The 21,373-nt window shown below is 39.9% G+C and overlaps 1 protein-coding gene across 3 annotated transcripts in view; it reads left to right on the top strand.

Moving 5' to 3' along the window:
* ATP6V1C1 (ATPase H+ transporting V1 subunit C1) overlaps positions 1-21,373 on the top strand; it is a 51,048-nt gene that overhangs the window by 9,975 nt on the left and 19,700 nt on the right. For all 3 annotated transcript variants that reach the window (XM_021088561.1, XM_021088562.1, NM_001190205.1), the window contains 3 exon segments: positions 9,819-9,987; positions 11,937-12,004; positions 19,242-19,327. In XM_021088561.1, the coding sequence (XP_020944220.1) occupies positions 9,856-9,987; positions 11,937-12,004; positions 19,242-19,327 (286 nt within the window). In that variant the 5' untranslated portion in view covers positions 9,819-9,855.

Genomic DNA, 21,373 nt, shown 5'->3' with positions numbered 1-21,373 from the left:
CAGCAGGTTACGAACCTGACTGGTATCCATGAGGATGCAGGTTCAATCCCTGGCCCTGCTCAGTAGGTTAAAGAGCCAGCATTGATATGAGCTGTGGTGTGGGTGGCAGACACGGCTCGGATGTGGCGTTGCTGTGGCTGTGGTGTAGGCCAGCAGCTTCAGGTCCAATTTGACTTTGAGCCTGGGAACTTCCATATGCTGCAGGAATAAAGGAATGAAGGAAGGGAGGGAAGGAAGAAAGAAAGCAATTAGATAGTAAAGTCAAAAACTCAGGAATGATACATACAACAAAACTAGAGGAGACTTCAGTGGAATAACTTGCTTTCTCATAGTAAACGACTGGAAAATTGGATAAATTATGTGAAAAAAACTGCTTCCAGTTATTGGACAACAGAGGTAGTACAGGAACTGAGAGACAGGAAACAAATGAAGTGAGCTCTCTAATCCCTCTGGCTTTCTGTCTAGAGTCATGGGTCATGGTTTAGGAAGAAAGCAGAGCATGTTGATCTTGCCAAGTTGGGGAGACTGGAGTTGGGGAAGGCTTATCTGGCTAGGATTTGCAGGAAGACTGAATACCTTATTGAACCCCTGGGGCATTCTGAGGCATCTCCAGAAGGCTAGATTTCAGTAGTAGGGCTAAATTAAATTGCCCTAGGGTAAAACTTAAGCCCTAGCCTAACAAAGTATAAAAACAATGAAACATGTTAAAGCTCAAGGAACTTAACTGTTAGAACAAAGCACAACTTTCTTAAAAGGATGACAATAAAATCCAGTGATCAGGGGTTTAATATTGTGAACTATGTATATGTGTGTGTGTGTGTGTGTGTGTGTGTGTGTATGTATATGTACATAAGAGGAAAGAGAACTTTTCAAAATGGAACTTAAAAAGCTAAAAAATATGTCTAAAGTGAAAACTTCATGAGACAAATATCAGATTACTTTAAAGAAAAGGTGAGCCAATTAGAAATGTAGCAAGGAAATATCCAAAATGAAGCACATGGACAAAAACATTTGAAACAAATGGAAGCTCAGTGACCTGTGGGACAGTGTTAGTTGGTTTAACATATATGCCATTTTTGTCCTGAAGAAAGGGAAAGAGAAGCAGGAAATAAATTCTAAGAAAATAATGGATGACTTTTTTCCAAATTTGTTGAAAACTATAAACACAGATTCAAGAATCTCTCTGAACTCCAAGCAGGATAAATCCTTGTGACCCTGGGGAGGCAAATTTTTCTTAAGTCTCAGAAATCATGTATTAGTGGGAGTTCCCATCGTGGCACAGTGGTTAACGAATCCGACTAGGAACCATGAGGTTGCGGGTTCGGCTCCTGCCCTTGCTCAGTGGGTTAACGATCCGGCGTTGCCGTGAGCTGTGGTGTAGATTGCAGACGCGGCTCGGATCCTGCGTTGCTGTGGCTCTGGCGTAGGCCGGTGGCTACAGCTCTGATTCGACCCCTAGCCTGGGAACCTCCATATGCCGCGAGAGCGGCCCAAAGAAATGGCAAAAAGACAAAAAAAAAAAAAAAAAAATCATGTATTAGAAACGAAAAAATTAGTATATTAGATATTAGAATTAAAAACCTCTCAAGTGCATCATTAAGAAAAGGCAAGACAGGTAGTTCCTCTCGTGGCTCATCGGTAAAGAACCGACTAGGATCCCTGAGGACAGGGGTTCGATCCCAGGCTTCTCTCAGTGGGTAAAGTATTCGGCGTTGCCAAGAGCTGTGGTGTAGGCCGTACATGTGGGTTGATCCTGAGTTGCTGTGACTGTGGTGTAGGCCGGCAGCTCTAGCTCCGATTTGACCCCTAACCTGGGAACTTCTGTATGCCTCCGGTACAGCCGTAAAAAGACAAGAAAAAAAAAAAAAAAAGAAAAAGAAGAGGCAAGACAGAAAAGATGTAAAAAAATTTACACATCTCAAAGAAATTGTATTAAGATAATTCATAAAGTTCCTACAACTTAGTAATGTCGGTGCAGTTTTTTTTTAATTGAGCAAAATTGAGCAAAATTTGAATAGAAATTTCACGAAAGATTTGAATAGAAACTTCACAAAAGAATATATACAAATGGCTGATGAAAACCTGAAGGGATTCTGAACTTTGTAGTTATCATGGAAATGTGAGCTACCCCACTAGAATGCCTAGAATAAAAGGGCTAAGAACACTAAGTGGTGGGCATGTGAAACAACCAGAACTTGTCTGTCTTGCTAATGAGAATATGAAATGTTGTATCTACTCTGGCAAATAGTTCAGCAGCGTCTTATAAAGTTAAATACGTGCTAATCATTTGACTCAGCAATTCCACTCTTAAGTGCTTATCCAAGAGAAATGAATATTGTCAAAACAGTCTTGTAGGGGAATGTTCATAGTACCTTTGTTGTTAATGGCCTCAAATTGGTAACAATTCAGATAGCTGTAAACAGGCAAATGGATGAGCAAACCATAGTCCATCTGTGTCCTAAGCAATAAAACAGAGTGAGCTGTTGCTGATACGCACAACATGGACAAATATCAAGGACATGCTGAGAAAAAGAAGCCAGATACAAAAGAGTATGCAGTGCACCCTTGCATTTACAATGAAATTCTAGGTCAGGCCAAATGAATCTATCGTGTGACCGAAAGCAGATCACCATTTGCCGGGGCCTGGCAGTGTGGTAGGGACTGCCCGGGCCTGGGTATGAGGGAAGCCTTTGGAAAGACTTAATCTTGGTTTTGGTGGTAGTTCCACAGGTGTATATGTTTGATGAGCTTCAAAAACTCATCAAACTGTACTGCTGTAATAGGTGCATTTTATTGTATATGAATTAAATTTCAATAAAAGTGATTTTTTAAAAAAATTTAGAGGAAGTGCGGAGTTCCCATTGTGGCACAGAGGAAATGAATCTGACTAGGAACCATGAGGTTGTGGGTTTGATACTTGGCCTCGCTCTGTGGGTTAAAGACCCGGGGTTGCAAGCTGTGGTGTAGGTCGCAGATGCGGCTTGGATCTGGCATTGCTGCAGCTGTGGTGTAGGCCAGCAGCTGTAGCTCCAATTCAGCCCCTAGCCTGGGAACCTCCAGATGCCGCAGGTGCGGCCCTAAAAAGCAAAAAAAAAAAAAAAAAAAAAAAAAATTAGAGGAAGTGAAGGAAGCCAGGAACTTTATTATCTTATTTGATCTTCACAGTTATTTAGGTACTTATTCATTGAAGAATATTAAATGCTTTCCGAGATTCTACCTATCAGCCTCTCTGCCAGGTACTGAGAGTACAACTGTGAGCAAAAGCTGTCGTGGTTTTCACTTACCCTAATGTGCAGTTTATTTGGTAGAAAGATATCAATAAAAAGTGTCCCCCAGTGAAATACTGAAAAGAAGGTGCTATGAGAGTATATAATACATTCACCCTTGGTGTATAATACATGCTTGTATTCATGTGATAAATGACATGGTACATACACATATACTATATGAAGCATTTTCTGTGCTTTGGCTTCTTCATTTGTAAGTTCTATGCATCCAATAGGGTTATTTTATTTTATTTATTTTATTTTTTTTGTCTTTTTTTTTTTTGCTATTTCTTGGGCCACTCCCGCGGCATATGGAGTTTTCCCAGGCTAGGGGTCTAATCGTAGACGTAGCCGCCAGCCTATGCCAGAGCCACAGCAACACGGGATCTGAGCCGCGTCTGCAACCTACACCACAGCTCACGGCAATGCCAGATCGTTAACCCACTGAGCAAGGGCAGGGATCAAACCCGCAACCTCATGGTTCCTAGTCGGATTCGTTAACCACTGCGCCACGACGGGAACTCCAAAAGGGTTATTTTAAAATACTGATCCATGTAAAGTGGATCCTAAAATTAGGATTTGTTTTCTGAAAGACTAAATTTAAAAAAAAAAAAAAACTTAAAAAATGTGATTTAAGGATTTTTTTTGGCCCTTTTTTTTTCTCTAATCAGACTTTTTGATTGGTTCAGAGTCATTGTTATATTTCATTTATTCATAAAATAAACTTATCAGTCCCTGCTGTTGGCAGGAGTTGTATATGCTAGGTTTTTACAGTGTCAGAAGAGAAGATATGATTCTGGCCCTTCAGGATTTCCCAGTCAGGTGGAGAGAAGAAGATGTTATGAAAAAAGGCAGAATAGAGTGATAAGTGCATAATAGTGGTATTTATAAGGTTTTAGGTAAACAAGCTATTTCCCACCTGGGACACTAGGAACAGCCTTTGGAGGCAGAATGGGTTGGGGCAGTAGTTAATGCAGGAAGGGAGGCCAAATGTGAAGGAGAAGATCTAGTACATCATTTTATTAATTGCTTCCCACAGCTCTGTGAGAGGTGTAGTATTCCATTTTACAGATGAGGAAATGAGTGAGGAGGTAGAGTCAGGCTTTTAACTCTTCTGAGACTCCCAGAGTTTGCAATCTCTGTTACCGCTAATGTCTACTTAAAAGAATTTTTGCTTTTTTATTTGGAGGAATCATTGTTCCTTCTAGGAGGTAGGATAGGTTCAGATGCTGGGTAGTGCTGTTTTAGAAACTGTGATGATCCTAGATGACAAAAAAAAAGGGGAAAGGAAGCTTAAGTCTCTTATCCAGCAGAATTCGCAGTGTTCTGAGCCTGGAATGAAACATAAGATAAAAGGGTTTATGTTTATGCGTGGATCTCTCTCTCCAAATAGGAGAGCTCAGCTGGGCTTGGGTGCAGAACAGTTTCTTCTCCTAGTGTGACACAGTAGAAAGAATATGGCCTTAGAGTCAGATGACAAGATTTGAATTCCATCTGCCAGTGGGGTCACTTGGTACACCTCTTGAGTGTTACTACCTAGCCATAGCAATGTTGTGAGCATTAAGTAAGACAGCCTATGAGAAATGTGTAACGCAGTACCAAGTGTAGAAGATACCTCAACTTCCCCATCTGCAAACAGCTGGGCTCCTGAGAGGGCTCTAAGACAAAAGATGAAACTAGACAACTTGCTCTAATTTTCCTGGACATTTCTGACTCTATTAGAATTATGATGACATTATTTCATTTGATCCTGATAAAAAGCTCAGTAGAGTAGAGTAGGGCAGGTATTTATAAATGAGAAAATGTAGTCCTCTTGCTTATTTCTTGAAATTCTTTGGAAACCTGTTGCTTGAAAAAGATTTTCTAGAACATTAAGTGGTATGATAGTGACATCTACTGTAATAGCTCATATTATTACAGTCTTTGAAGAAGCTGAAGTTTAGATAATCAAACAGTATTATAAGGAAGACCTTGACAGTTGATTTAATCACCTGCCATTTTGGGGGAGAGGATGTGTAAAACTATCATCAAATATACTTTAACAGAACCCCTCATATAATTACAATAAAACCTCAATTTTCCAAAAACTATCGTCACTTAAAAGATCTGGATTATTAGAAGAGGTGTAAAGATGTTGAATTCTCTAATCAGTTATAACTGAAACTTTTAAAATTCAAGGTAGTCCTGGGATTGGTGTGTAGGCTAAAAAAAGCTAGATTTGGCAAGTGGAAGAATATTGGGTGGAAGGGACCAGAGATAGACAAAAGCAGAGAGGAGGAATATAGGATGACAGGAAAGCAGGAGATAGACCCACAACATTTCTTAAGGAATTTATTTATTTTTTGTTTTGTTTTATTATAGTAGATTTATGGAGTTGGTGCAGCAAAGTGACCCAGTTCCACACTCATATATACTCTTTTTCTCATCTTCCATCGTGTTCCATCACAAGTTATTAGATATAGTTGCCTGGGCTATACAGCAGGACTTCATTGCTTATTCACTCCAGATGCAATAGTTTGCGTCTACTTACCCCAAACTCCCAGTCCATTCCACTCCCTCCCCCTTGGCAACCACAAGTCTGTTCTTCATGTCCATGAGTTCATTTCTTTCTGTAGATAGGTTCATTTGTGCTGTATTTTAGATTCCACATATAAGTGAAATCATGTGGTGTTTGTCTTTCTCCTTCTGACTTAATTCACTTAGTATGAGAATCTCTCGTTCATGTTGTTGCAAATGGCATTATTTTGTTCATTTTTATGGCTGAGTAGTATTCCATTGTGTATATGTACTACATCTTCTTAATCTGTTCATCTGTTGATGGACATTTAGGTTGTTTCCATGTTCTGGATGTTGTAAATAGTGCTGCAATGAATGTAGCAGTGCCAGTATCTTTTTGAATTATAGTTTTATCTGGATATATGCCCAGGAGTGTTATTGGTGGATCATAGAAATTTAATTTAAGAAGGAAGTTACTGAGATAGATTGTGGAGTTAGTACAGGTATAGTCCAAGCTCTTCACTTTGCAATGTAATACAATTAGAATTGTTGGATGTACTGATTTTAAAATGCTTCTTAAAAAAAGCAAACAAACATCAAAACGATTTGTGTTCAATATGAGAATATAGACTTTTGGGGGTAACCCATAAAATATGAGAATATAAAAATTGTCCTTGGAGGATTAACTGGTAACTAGACTTCTCTAATTCTCTGGATATTCCATTTGAAAGTTCATTAAAGTTGTGTTTTTGGTAAATTTGCTAATGAATTAATTGTCCTATTTTATCATACATTCTTTTAACAGTTTTAAAGTATTTAATTTTGAAGTATTTGAAGTGTACAGAAAACGTTCAAATATTTTAGATTAGCAGATGTCCATGTACCCACTACCCAGATATAACATATATTAACATTTTGCCATATTTATCTGGGTAATTTTTTTTTTTTTTTTGCTATTTCTTGGGCTGCTCCTGTGGCATATGGAGGTTCCCAGGCTAGGGGTTGAATCGGAGCTGTAGCCACCGGCCTCCGCCAGAGCCACAGCAACGAGGGATCCGAGCCGCGTCTGCAACCTACACCACAGCTCACAGCAACGCCGGATCGTAAACCCACTGAGCAAGGGCAGGAACCGAACCCGCAACGTCATGGTTCCTAGTCGGATTCGTTAACCACTGCGCCACGACGGGAACTCCTAGGTAATTTTTTAAAGAAATAAAATCTCATATACATAGCTCAAGCTCCTATCTACTATGTATTTCTTTTTCTGTTACTGTAGATGTAATTGTAAATGCTGTATAGTATTTACGTGGGAACTTAAGTTGAAAACTGCTTTGGGGAATGTTTGGCTGTACCCAGTAGAGTTGACAGTGGTCTTTGTCATTTATCTCATGTAATAAGCCACTCCAAAATATAGTGGCTTAGAACAGTGATTTCTTATTTCTCCTCATTCTGTGGGTTGTCTCGATGGTTCTTCTGCTTGTTTCGCTTGGGCTTCTTGATGGGTCTACTTTCCACTGGGACATTGGCTGGACTGGAAGTTTCAAGGTGGCCTCACTCACATGTTTGGCAGTTTGTGCTGGTTGTCAGCTGCAAGTACTCTTGTTTCCCTGCCGTGGGACCACGTATCTTCCAGTAGGCTAGACTAGCTTCCTTCCATGGTGGCTTGAAGGCAGCTATCTGAGAAATAGAAGTGAAAGTTGCAAGGTTTTTGAGGCCTGGGCCCTGATCTCAGATGGTGTGGCTTGCATACATTTTGGTGGTCAGAGCCCTTCACAAGGCCAGCCTAGATTCAAGATGAGGGGAGGTAGATTTAGGAGTCACATTGCGTAAGCACATGCAAAGACTCACTGGCCTCCACCTTTAAAGACAGTCTGCCACATTATCTTACTTTTCATTTCATTATTTTATTCGTATCTGTCTTGGGGAAACTTTCGCAAAAACAGAGCCATCTACAAAGTTCTTCACTGTTGAATTGTTTAAAATAGCAAAAAAAAGTAAAACAATGTAACTATCCTTCCATAGGAAAATGGCTAATTTTAGTTTATTCATAATACCATGTAACAACTAAAATGGATGAACTGCATCTGTATGGATCACCATGAGTGCTTCTAAAAATAAGTTGAGTGAAAATATCTGGTTGGAAAAGAATATGGGGAGACTGATATTTATATAATAGCTTTTTAAATCAAAACCGTTTTTGGTGCTCTGAATGACTTCCATCCTTGGATGACCAGTTAAGCCGCAGTGCTTTTTGGCCAGGCTGCGTGCTTGGTCTGGGCTCGCCATCACTAACAAGCCTGTATTTAGTTTGTTGGCCATTTGAGAGAGTGTGGCTCTTAGTGCAACTTCATCAGTAATGTGGGAAAAATCATCTTAGAGTACAATTCTTGAGATAGTCCCTTAGTAATGCTGTCGTATTTAAAATATAACCAGTTTAACCTCCCTGAATATGTTTTTAAATCTGGAAATGAGAGTGATATGTATCTCATAGAGGTGTTGGGAAAATTAATTGAAATAATAATATATAAAATATGTGAGCAGTACCTAATATATGGTAGATGATGCTCTCAAAACAGAAGTTGACAAAAAATTATAAAAGTATATAGAATGTCACATATGTTCAGTTTGCTTTCAAATTGTGTAATGACTAGGTAGGTTTACTTTAATTACAATAGGCTTCTGGAGTTCCTGTGGTGGCTCAATGGTATTGAACCCAGCTAGTATTCATGGGGACACTGGTTTGATCCCTGGCCTTGCTCAGTGGGTTATGGATCTGGCATTGTCATGAGCTGTGGTGTAGGTCGAAGAGGAGGCTCGGATCTGGTGTGGCTGTGGCATAGTCGCTACAGCTACAATTTGACCTCTAATCTGGGGACTTCCGTATGCCTCGGGTACAGCCTTAAAAAGAAAAACAAACAGTAGGCTTCTGAAATTATGCAAATCTTTGTGATTAGCTATAATGCTTTACAGTTGAAAGGAAGTTTAAATTTGCAAAGTTCTTTCACATTCATTACCTGATTTTATTATCAAGACAACTTTGTAAGATGATTTCTTCTAACAAAATAAGATTCCGAGTTTCAGGAAAAGTTAATAAACAAGCAGTGGTAGTAGAAAGTTAATGATGGTTTTAGTGAAAGCATATCAAAGTAGAAATTATGATATTATTATGAGTTATTTTGTGTTTGTGTGCTTTACCTCCTTAAATTCTGAATAGATTTGGCTTTGGACTTTTCTCTGTGTGTGTGAGAGAGAGAGGGAGAAGGAAGGAGGGAGGGAAAAGGGGAGAGGAAGAAAGGTTGTAGAAAAGGGTTGGGTGTGTCTTGATGAAACCCTGGAAAGGGAGAGCCACAGACTCTTAACTCAAATATGATAGTGTGTTATGCACCCCCCCAGTCACATTTTTAAGAAAGGCTGGTTTACAAAGCCGATCGCCAAGATTTTTGTGTGTGTGCAAATATGTAAGCATTTCAAAAAAAAAGACATATAAGCCTCTGATGGCCACTAAGTATAATAGGGATTGAGGAGATTCCCTTAGATTGGATATGGATTAAAATTAACCACCAATTTGGCTGACCTTGTAGGATTTTCAAAGCCAGATGTGGCAAATTTATTTGGTGGCCACTGGTCAAATGCATAGATTCAATTCCTGTTCAAAGTTGAGTTATGCATTTTTTTTAACCCCTTGTTTTGGTTTTATGTCTTAAAAATTTAAGATAAACCTAGAAATTTGTGACTCTCCAGCGTCTTTTGTGAAGTGAAACTGGTGGTGGCTGGTATTTTAGGTAGTCTCACTTCTTGACTAATTTCTCATTTTAGGATGTTTTGTAATTTAAAAAAATTATGTATTTTGTGTATTAGGTTTTATCATCTCTTTTTCCTTGTATCGTAAGTAAATCACCATTTATGTGGATTTACTTCCACATAAGTAAATTTGACTTTGTTTGGGATTATTTGGCAATGTTGGATTAGTTTTAAAACAGGGTTATACCTATCACTCTGAAATAATTTAGAAACAAATGATAATGTATTTTTTGTTTGTTTTGTTTTATATTTCAGAGACTCTTGATTTTGGAAGAAATACCTGGTAACCAACATGACTGAGTTCTGGCTTATATCAGCTCCTGGGGAGAAAACCTGTCAGCAAACATGGGAGAAATTGCATGCGGCAACTACAAAGAACAATAATCTTGCTCTCACTTCAAAGTTCAACATTCCTGACTTAAAGGTAAAACTGCTGTGCTAAATAGTTCATCATGAAGGGAGGACAATTGTCTCTCTCTCTGCTTACCTTTTGGTAGAAATGAGATATCCAGGTTTCTTCAGAGAACATTCTTTGGTCCCTAGGGATTGGCATAATTTAAACCTTTCCTTGTTCTTCCCAGTCTTCAGGTTTTAGACAATGAGGAAATCGAGATTTTTTTTTTGAAGTAGTTTTTCCTAAACTTCTGTGCTTTTCTAAATTGTAATTTAAATTTTAATGAGATATCTTACAAAAATACTTGATATGTTACTTCCCCAAATACAATTTTTAGAATTGAAAAATCTTGGGGATGTATATTCTTAAATATCATAATGGAATGGGAAGTTCCTGTTGTGGCCCGGCAGTTTACAAACCCGAGTAGTATCCATAAGGATGTGGGTTTGATTCCTGGCCTTGCTCAGTGGATTAAGAATCTGGCGCTGCTATGAGCTGTGGTGGATTAGTTTTGCAGATTAGGTTGGATTAGGTTGCAGATTCAGCTCAGATCTGGCGTTGCTGTGGCTGTGGCATAGGCTGGCAGCTGCATCTGATTCGACCCCTAGCCTGGGAACTTCCATATGCTGCAGGTTCAGACTTACAAAGAAAAAGAAAAAACAAAAAACAAAGAAACAAAAACATAATTCACTTTTCTGTTGTTAAATTCATTTAATACTCACTGATGTTGTAAATGTTTTACCATTGTACCTCTTTAATTATACTTGGCAAATCTGACCTAGTTATGTAACCTAGTTTATCTACTTAACATTTATTAAACATTAGTAACCTAGCAGCCTTTAAGTGAAGCAGGCTGCCAGTAATTGGGTGACTGAACTTTTTTGTTGTTGTTTTGTTTTTTTGTTTTTTTGTCTTTTTGCCATTTCTTGGGCCGCTCCCGCAGCGTATGGAGGTTCCCAGGCTAGGGGTCTAATTGGAGCTGTAGCCGCCAGCCTATGCCACAGCCACAGCAGTGCGGGATCCGAGCTGTGTCTGCGACTTACACCACAGCTTATGACAACGCTGAATCGGATCCTTAACCCACTGAGCAAGGGCAGGGATTGAACCCGCAACCTCATGGTTCCTAGTTGGATTCGTTAACCACTGCGCCACGGTGGGAACTCCTGTGACTGAACTTTTGTAAAGAATGGAAAAGATCATGATGTTTCTCTTTTGCTGGTGAACCAAATGAGACAGACAAAGCACTCATGTAGGAAATACTTGAAATTACTGGTTCTTAATATTTTGGGAGGTGCGGATTCCTTCGATACGCTGATGTAGACTGTGGACATTTCTTCCAAACCACACCTGCTTTCCCATACACAATTTTGCATACAAGTTCAATTGCACACTCTCTGATGCACATCCAGGGACCCCTTAGGAGCTGCTGTTGTAAACCATGACTTCAGATGATCCACCACCACTGGGCATTATAAGCAGAGGCACAGGTCTGCCAGTGTGGAATCTTCACATCTAAATGGTGGTTGTACCCACGAATTAGAGGATTATCTTGTACATATAAATAGCTTCGAATATCTAGCAAACATTTTTAACCACACTTGCATAATACAAAATAAAATATGGAGATTTTAAGATTTGTGAGCCCTTCAAATCAAGATGTGTTATCTTGCTTTTTTTTTTTTTTAAATGAGGGCGTTCCTGTTATGGCTCAGCAGATTAAGAATCTGACTAGTATCCATGACGATACAGGTTTGTTCCCTGGCCTTACTCAGTGGGTTAAGGATCCAACGTTGCTGGAACCTTCGGTGTAGGTCACAGATGTAGCTTGGATCTGGCATGGCTGTGGTGCAGACACGCAGCAGCAGCAGCTCCGATTTAACCCCTAGCCTGGGAACTTCCCTAAGCCACAGGTACAGCCCTAGAAAAAAAAAAAAAAAGGATGAAACTTAAATAATAAAAGTGATATATTTCCCTTCTAGGTTGGCACATTGGATGTCTTGGTTGGTTTGTCGGATGAACTGGCTAAACTGGATGCATTTGTAGAAGGGTAATGTATTTATATGCATAAACTTGAGAAAATGAGAGTCGCTATTATCAGGTGACCTGGACATGTGGTTTATTGTCACATGTATACTCTGCTTATTGGAATTGTTTTAGAAAACAATGAAGAGTACCTGTTGTGGCTCTGCAGGTTAAGAACCTGACTGGTATCCATGAGGATGCAGGTTTGATTCTTGGCCTCATTTGTTGGGTTAAGGATCCAGTGTTGCCGAGGCTGTGGTGTAGGCCAGCAGCTATAGCTCAGATTTGACCCCTGGGCTGGGAACTTCCACATGCCATGGATGTGGCCCTAAGAAAACAAAACAAAAAAGAAAACAATGACTTTTTTCTCTGTAAATGAACTTTATGAAGATACAATTTATATACAATAAACCTATTTGAAGTGTGAAAATGGTGACTGTTTTTAATTTATATATATATATATATATTATTTATTTATTTATTTATTTATTTATTCATTCTTTGTTTTTTAGGGCCACACTTATGTCATATGGAAGTTCCCCCAGGCTAGGGGGTCTAATCGGAGCTGCAGCTGCTGGTCTACGCTACAACCACAGCAATGCCAGATCTGAGCCTCATCTGTGACCTACCCCACAGCTCATGGCAACGCCGGATCTTTAACCCACTGAGCGAGGCCAGGGATCGAACCCGCAACCTCATGGTTCCTAGTCGGATTCATTTCTGCTGCACCATGATGGGAACTCCTAATATGTGTATATTTTAAATTTTTTTGGGATATAGTTGACTTGCAATGTTGTATTTGTCTCAGGTGTACAGCAAAGTGAATCAGTTATATGTATACATAGATCTATTTTTTTTTTCCCGTATAGGTTATTACAGACCATTAAGTTGATTTCCCGGTGCTATACAATGGGTACTTGTTAATTATCTATTTAATATACAGTAGTGTTTTTAATATTTTGAGATATAATTTATGTACCATGCAGTTCTCCTAAAGTGTACAGTTCAGTGATTTGTAGTATATTCACAGTTATGCAGCCATCACCTCAGTCAGTTTTAGTACATTTTCATCCCCCTGCTGCTACCGTGAACATCCTGTGTCCATTAGCACTTACTCCTTACCCTCCTACTGCCCAGTAATCTGCTTTCTGACACTAAAGATTGATTTTTCTGGACATTTCATATAAATGGAATCATACAATATGTGGTCTCTTGTGTCTGGCTTCTTTTCCTTGGCGTAATGTTTTCAAGGGTCATCCATGTTACAGCGTGTGTCAACATTTAATTTCTTCTTATTACCAAATGCGGATATACTGCATTTTATTAATCCATTCATCAGTTGATGGACATTAAGGTTCTTTGAACTTTTTGGCTGATGTGAATAACGCTGCTATGAATATTTCTGTGGAAGTTTTTGTGTGCTCATATGTTTTCATTGCTCTTGGGGTATGTACCTAAGTGTCGAATTGCTGGGTCATATGGTAACTTTTTTTTTTTTTTTTGCTTTTTAGGGCTGCACCCACTGAATATGGAGGGTCCCAGACTAGGGGAATAATTGGAGCTACAGCTGCTGGTCTGTGCAAGGCAGGATCCAAACCTAGTCCATGACCTACAGCTCACGGCAATGCCAGATCTTTAACGCACTGAGAGGGGCCAGGGATTGAACCTGAATCCTCATGGATACTAGTCGGATTCGTTTCCGCTGAGCCACAGGGGGAACTCCATATGGTAACAAAAATGTTAACATTTTTGAGGAACTGCCAGACGACTTTCCAGATCGACTGACACCATTTTACAGTCTAACGGTATGCTGTTTCTAATTTCTCCATGTTCTTGACAGCATCGTTACTATCCATCTTTTTTATTATAGCCATCTTAGTGGATGTTAAGGAATATTTCATTGTTTTGTTTGTTTGTCTTTTTGCCTTTTCTAGAGCCACTCCTGTGGCACATGGAGGTTCCCAGGCTAGGGGTCTAATCGGAACTGTAGCCACTGGCCTACGCCAGAGCCACAGCAACGCCGAATCCTTAACCCACTGAGCGAGGCCAGGGATCGAACCTGAAACCTCGTGGTTCCTAGTCGGATTCTTTAATCACTGAGCCACAACGGGAACTCCCTTTCATTGGTTTTTTGATTTGCATATTCCTGATGGCTAATAATGTGTTAAAGCATCTTTTCATGTTGGCCATTCATGTTTCCTCTTTGAAGAAATACCTATTTGGATCCTTTGCCCATTTTTTTTTTTTTTTTTTTTTTTTTGTCTTTTGTTGTTGCTATTTCTTGGGCCGCTCCCGCGGCATATGGAGGTTCCCAGGCTAGGGGTTGAATCGGAGCTGTAGCCACCAGCCTACGCCAGAGCCACAGCAACGCGGGATCCGAGCCGCGTCTGCAACCTACACCACAGCTCACGGCAACGCCAGATCGTTAACCCACTGAGCAAGGGCAGGAACCGAACCCGCAACCTCATGGTTCCTAGTCGGATTCGTTAACCACTGCGCCACGACGGGAACTTCCCTTTGCCCATTTTTTAATTGGCTTACTTTTTTCGATCATTGACTTATAAGAGTTCTTTATATATTCTATTTTTTGTTTGTTTGCTTGTTTTTTCAGGGCCGCACCCATAGCTTATGGAGGTTCCTAGGCTAAGGGTCTAATTGGAGTTGTAGCTACTGGCCTACACCACAGCCACAGCAACATGGAATCTTAGATGTGTCTGCAACCTACACCGTAGCTCACAGCAACACTGGATCCTTAACCCACTGAGCAAAGCCAGGGATTGAACCCACAACCTCATGGTTCCTAGTCGGATTCGTTTCCCGCTGTGCCACGATGGAAACTCCCTTTATATATTCTAGATATAACTTCCTTGCCATATATGACTTGCAAATATTTTCTCCCATTCTGTGGGTTGTCTTTACTTTCTATATAGTGTCCTTTGAAGCACAAAATCCTTCATATTTTTTTCTTTTTTGCCACTCTGTGGCATGTGGAATCCCTGGGCCCCGGATCAGATCCAGGCTACAGTTGCAACCCATGCCACAGCTGTAGCAATGCTGGATCCTTTAACCCATGATGCCAGGCTGGGGAGAAGACCTGCATCTTGGCGCTGCAGAGATGCCACCGATCCCATTGCGCCGCATAGGGACTTCACAAAATATATAATTTTGATGTCCAGTTTATTCATTTTTTTTGTTACTTGTGTTTTTGATGTTATATCCGATTAGCCATTGCCTAATCCAAGGACACACGGTTCTGTGTCTAAATTTTCTCCTAAGAGTTTTATAGTATTAGCTTTTACATTTAGGTCTTTGATCCATTTTGAGTTAATTTTTGTACATGGTATGGGTTAGTAGATGTACATGTGGATATCCAGTTGTCCTAATACCATTTATTCTCTCTCCATTGAATTGTCCTGACACCCTTGCAAAAATCAATTGCACATAAATGTAAGGGTTTACTTCTGGACCCTCAGTTGTACTCCATGTTCCCATCCTTATGCCAGCACCACATTGCCTTGATTACTGTAGCTTTGAAGTAAGTTTTGAAATCAGGAAGTGTGAGTTCTCCAACTTATTTTGTCTTCTTCAGGATTGTTTTGGCTAATCTGTTTCTTTTATTTCCATATGAATTTTAGGAACACTGTGTCAAGTTTCTACAAAAAATCAGCTGCAATTTCTGTTCGGATTGTGCTGAATCTGTAGATAATTTAGGGAGTATTAACATCCTAACACATTAAAGTCTTTGGTCCATGAACATGGGATATTATGCCATTTATTTGAAGATTATTTTGTGATGCTTTGATTTTCAAAATTCATTTCTTTTAGAAAACTTTCCTAGAGTATAGCTTTAGTCACTAGAAATTCAGTTACTGTGTATTTTAGCTGAAGATGGGTATGGAACCCTTAATAACTGTCTTTTAATTAACTGACGGAATCAGTCTACAATCCATTTGACTCTTGACATGCAGAGCATTTTAAATACTGAGGGACTAGGTGAATACGTATAATTTGTTTAAAGAAAACAATACCCCAGACTTTGGAATCTTAGAAAAGTACATCTGATTGAAGCTTTAAGGAGACAGGCTTGAATAGAGGGAACCTTACTCTTGAAATCTGTACAGAAGGATTTTCCTGTTCATGCTATTTTACTTTGCTGAACTGATCGAACCACCGTAATGCAGTGGCTCTGTTAATAGAGCCTGAGATGTGGCAGAGAGTCCCTTTAATACCACATCATGTGGTAAGAAAATAAATAGACCTAAAGATATACCCATGAGGCAGAAAGGCCAGTTGGGAGCCAGTTTTACAGTAGATTAGGCCAGAGATACCAAAAATCTCAACTAAGGCCAGACACTAGACAATAAAAATAGAAAAGAGAGGATGAAAGGAAAAGTAACAAAATTGTTTTGTTTTTTGTTGTTTTTTTTTTTTAATTTTTTTTTTTTTTGGTCTTTTTGCCATTTCTTGGGCCGCTCCCGCAGCATATGGAGGTTCCCAAGCTAGGGGTCGAATAGGAGCTATAGTCACCGGCCTACGCCAGAGCCACAGCAACACAGGATCCGAGCCGCGTCTGCAACCTACACCACAGCTCACGGCAACGCAGGATCGTTAACCCACTGAGCAAGGGCAGGGACCGAACCCGCAAGCTCATGCTTCCTAGTCGGATTCGTTAACCACTGCGCCACGACGGGAACTCCACAAAATTGTTTTTAGGGTTAATAATTCCACCATTCATATAGAGCAAATGTGAAAATAATTATTGATGGTGTTCTTGAAAAACTGACTGATGGTAAGAATTATAGGTTTTTAGTTAAGAGTTGGAGGAAACTTGGTAGTTGCCACTCCTGAGGTGATTGCCACCCCTACCTCATTACAGTGTTAGGTCATGACAAGGAAAGAGACATTGGGAAAGGAGGTTCCTGAGGATATAATTATTAACATTCACTTGGATGCCTTATTCATCACCTTGATAGATTTCTAGAACTTTCTTTAAATTGTCAGTGGGATGTCTTGAGTATAGTTTAAAGGTTGCTCACATTTTTTTAGGGAAGTAGTGTGAAAAGTATTTAAGACAAATGTACTTCATTTGGTCAGAAGAACTGTAAGTTACCTATGTGGTTTGTTAGCCATTCTTTTCTACGCTGTTATGCAGTCTTTACCAAGATATGTGAAATTTAAAAACCACATGGTTGTTCGACCTTTGTAGAATTTACAGAGGCTAGCTAAGTGGCATAAATGCTCTAGTTTTTTTGTTTGTTTGACTTTTATGTTTGCACCTGAAGCATATGGAGGTTCCTAGGCTAGGGGTCGAATCAGAGCTGTAGCTGCTGGCCTACACCACAGCCACAGCAACGCAGATCTGAGCCGCGTTGGCGACTTACACCGCAGCTCATGGCAGCGCTGGATCCTTAACCCACCGAGCAAGGCCGGAGATCAAACTTGTGTCCTCATGGATACTAGTCAGATTCCAGATTGGTTTCCACTGAGCCATGACAGAAGCTCCCAAATGCTAGTTCTTAAAGTCTGAACGTTGTGGTATGTGGAATAAATTAGTTTATACTTTGTCAGTAATCTAATCAGTAGAGAAGATTTTTTTTTTGTTTTCCTGCGCCAGTGGCATATGGAAGTTCCCAGGCCAGGAATAGAACACACTACATCTGTAACCAGAGCCACAGCAGTGACAATGCTGGATCCTTAACCTGCTAAGCCACGAGGGAAATGCCTGATATATATATATGTATTTTTTAAAGGTGACCATGTGTCATAGATGCTCTTGTAAAAATGCATAGGGAGATTGTCAGGTTCTGAGTTACGGGATCTTAAGTTAATAAATTTGTTACCAAAGAATTCTATACTAAACTATTTCTGTGGTAAACATGCACATTTATTTACAACGTTGTGGACATGCACATTTTTTGAACGTTCATAGCAAATGGTTCTGTTTACAAAATGCTAGTGTAGTTATATGGGAGTAATGGTTTGTTTTTGAAGGAATGGGTGTATTTTGGAGACACAGCCAAGTGTATAAATCCCAATAAATCCCAAGTTAAACATGTTGAAGACTTATAGCTTGCATCATTTTTTTTCTGAATTTATTCCACTTTCTTAGAATTGAGGTCATTCAGCATAGACTGTCATTCACATTTTGCCCCCATGTCACTTTTTTTCCTGGCCCTTATTGGTTTATGCTGCAGGAGTATTGACCTCCCTTTCTCTTCAGCACGACACTCCAGGCAGTCTGGACCCCTCATCATTCCTTATTTTTCTGCTTCTCCGGATCTTGACTCATATGATGCCTTGAGGCAGCAAGAATATGCTTTCTTCCTATCTAGTCAGCCCTTCAGGACCATTCTTGTCCTTCATTGCCCTGCTCCTATCTGTTTACCGCAGCTGAAAGTAATCCTTTTTTCCATGCTTCTCTGTCTGTAATCTGGTCATCTCAGCTGGCATTTACCACAGATTGCTTTGTATTTAGTTGTCTTTTTTTTGGTATCTCTCCATTTCAGTTTTAAGCAGTGGGAACTAAAGATTTTCGTCCTGTATACTTTTGTATCCCACCCACAGCCTAGAGGCAGACAAGGAATCGAGGGAAAGAACACCAGACTCCAAAGTCTGGATACCACGTTCTGATCACAGCTCTGCCAAGAACTGGTTTTGGGATTTCTGGGATTAAGTCACTTTTTCTATTCCTGGGTGTCTTTATAAAGTGAAAGGATTGGTTATATCCAAGTGCCTCAGTATTTTGGCACTGTAGTCTCCTCTTTAGCATCGTTCCTCTCAGATAATAGATGCTCAGTAAATAGTTAATGAACAAATAATGTAGGACCGCGTTCTTCATCATTACTTGCTTGTATTCTGTTGCCTGTTGAATGCCTCTTGTCCTAAGGGGAAGCACATAACTGGTGAGTGCAAGCTCCTGCTTCCTTTTTTGTTCTGGTCCTTGCAGTGGGATCTGTTGCCCAATTTTTCAGCTTATTCTCACTAGCTTTCCACTCCTTTCTTTCCAGACTTAATAAACATATTGGATGTGGTCTCCTTAAAACTATAGTTATTCAGTTGAGTTTTACGTATAATAGAATCTTGGTCCATTTTGTCCTTCAAACATTATTTTAGAAGTTAGGATCCATTTGTTCCATATCATATAGGTAGTGTAATGGAACAAATAGAATCCAGTTCATGTCTCCATGTAATGGGTTCGTTGCATAGTGTGGAGTTGAGGTTGTTTCCCTGAAAATGATTGTTGATTTTATTTTTCTCCCAAGGGTCGTTAAAAAAGTGGCTCAATACATGGCTGACGTATTGGAGGATAGTAGGGATAAAGTTCAGGAGAATCTATTGGCCAATGGAGGTAAGCTCATGGTTCCTGATTTGATGTTGACTTCCATAAAGTGAACACCTTAAAAAAGACCTATAGATAAGGATATTAAATACAATGGAAAGCCATTGGAATAGATTTATTATTACTGAACTTGCTGATACCTCCAGTTACATATTGTCCCCTGAAATACAACCTTTCACAAGACAATCCTGCATAATATATAATGTAGTTTGTGATGTGGGTCCTTCCAAAAAGCAATATTATAAAGCCGTACCTAAGTTCTTTCTAGGATCTGTTTGTCAACTCCCATTTACAAGTGTGTTTCCAAGTTGCATGTCTCCGCGTTGTTCTAGCTGAATACTTGCTGTCCTCTCTAACTTTTTATATTTAATAGCATCTAATTACTAAAGCTTTAGAAATTATAAATTTTATTGCAGAGTAATGAGTCCTCCCCTCAACTTCGAATGTAGTATTTCTTTAGTACCTATAGAATAGTCTACTAGTGACCTCTCTGTAGCTAGAAACTAATACTTACATAGAGTTTGCTCTGTGTGATACTAGGTTTATAAAGATGATTTTGACCACATTGTTGTTGTTTGTACTTGAATAAGCTGTTTTCTTATGAAATATCACTTGAGCATTTGCTTCATTTTAAATTAGGCTGATTATGGAGTTCCCATTGTGGCTCAGCAGGTTGAGAACTCAACATAGTGTCTGTGAGGATGCAGGTTTGATCTCTGGCCTCTCTCACTGGGTTAAGGATCTGGCACTGTCCCAAGCTGCATCATAGGTTGCCGATGAGGCTCAATTCAAAGTTGCTGCAGCTGTGATGTAGGCCAGCAGCCGCAGCTCTGATTCAACTCCTAGCCCAGGAACCTTCCATATGCCATAGGTGTGGCCCTAAAAAGAAAAAAAGTTAGGCTGATCTTTAGTCATATGTAATTCTAATAAGAAACAACCCTTTCCTTCCTTTCTTTTTTTTTTTTTTTTTTTTTTTTTTGTCTTTTTTGCTATTTCTTTGGGCCGCTCCTGCGGCATATGGAGGTTCCCAGGCTAGGGGTCGAATTGGAGCTGTAGCCGCTGGCCTACACCAGAGCCACAGCAATGTGGGATCCGATCTGTGTCTGCAACCTACACCACAGCTCACGGCAACGCTGGACCCTTAACCCACTGAGCGAGGCCAGGGACCAAACCCACAGCCTCATGGTTCCTAGTTGGATTCGTTAACCACTGCGCCACGACGGGAACTCCCCTTTCCTTCCTTTCTATCCTATGTTGCCTACTCTAATAAAGGTCACTCTGTGACTTAATTAACATTTGTCTTGGTGTGATGAGCCAGGGTCCAACAGAAGACCACAAGGAAAAGTGAAATAGAGATGTTTATCACTCCCAGGTGCTGGAGGAGGTGGCAGCACAGGGAGGTCAAGGCAGGGTACAGGCACAGGAGAATGGCAGGAAGGGACACGTGCCTTTATTAGGTGCTTCAGTGTTCCCAAGACAGTGCAGATTGATTGATTCAAACCAAAAAGCCGGGTTTGGGTAAACTTTGAGGGGCTCTTATCTGAAGGGCACACTATGGGGAGACCCTGGGCCGCAGGGAAGAGTGCTTATCACCGGGTCATGTCAGGGAGATCATATCAGGAACTTACATTTACTGATGACTGAAGGCTTCATCAAGGAAGGGCTGTTATCTACTGTAATTTCTAGGTTTCTGCAGGCCACTTGGCTACACAAAATGAATGCTGAGGCAGCAGCATGGAGGTTTGGCTAACCTCTCAACAGTCACTGTATTTTAAATCCAGTGTTTCTCTAATTTCATTTCTCCTTGCAAATAATAGATACTTACTCAGAAAAAAAAAGTAATTTATTTTTTTCTTTATTATCATAGTGATCCTAGCTTCTTTACTGTTTCTGTTAATATTTGGTTGGGGTAGACTTTAGATGTGTTAATTTAGGGTGCCTTCACTGGTCCCTAGGTACTTGATGAATTAGGGCAATCAGTCTGCCAGGTAGAATGGGAGTTGATAATCTAGCAAGCATTGCATCCAAAACTGCTTTTGTAAATACCATCTATGT

Source organism: Sus scrofa, chromosome 4 (assembly GCF_000003025.6).
Source record: "Sus scrofa isolate TJ Tabasco breed Duroc chromosome 4, Sscrofa11.1, whole genome shotgun sequence".
NCBI lineage: Eukaryota > Metazoa > Chordata > Mammalia > Artiodactyla > Suidae > Sus > Sus scrofa.
This window is presented reverse-complemented; position numbering and strand designations above follow the sequence as displayed.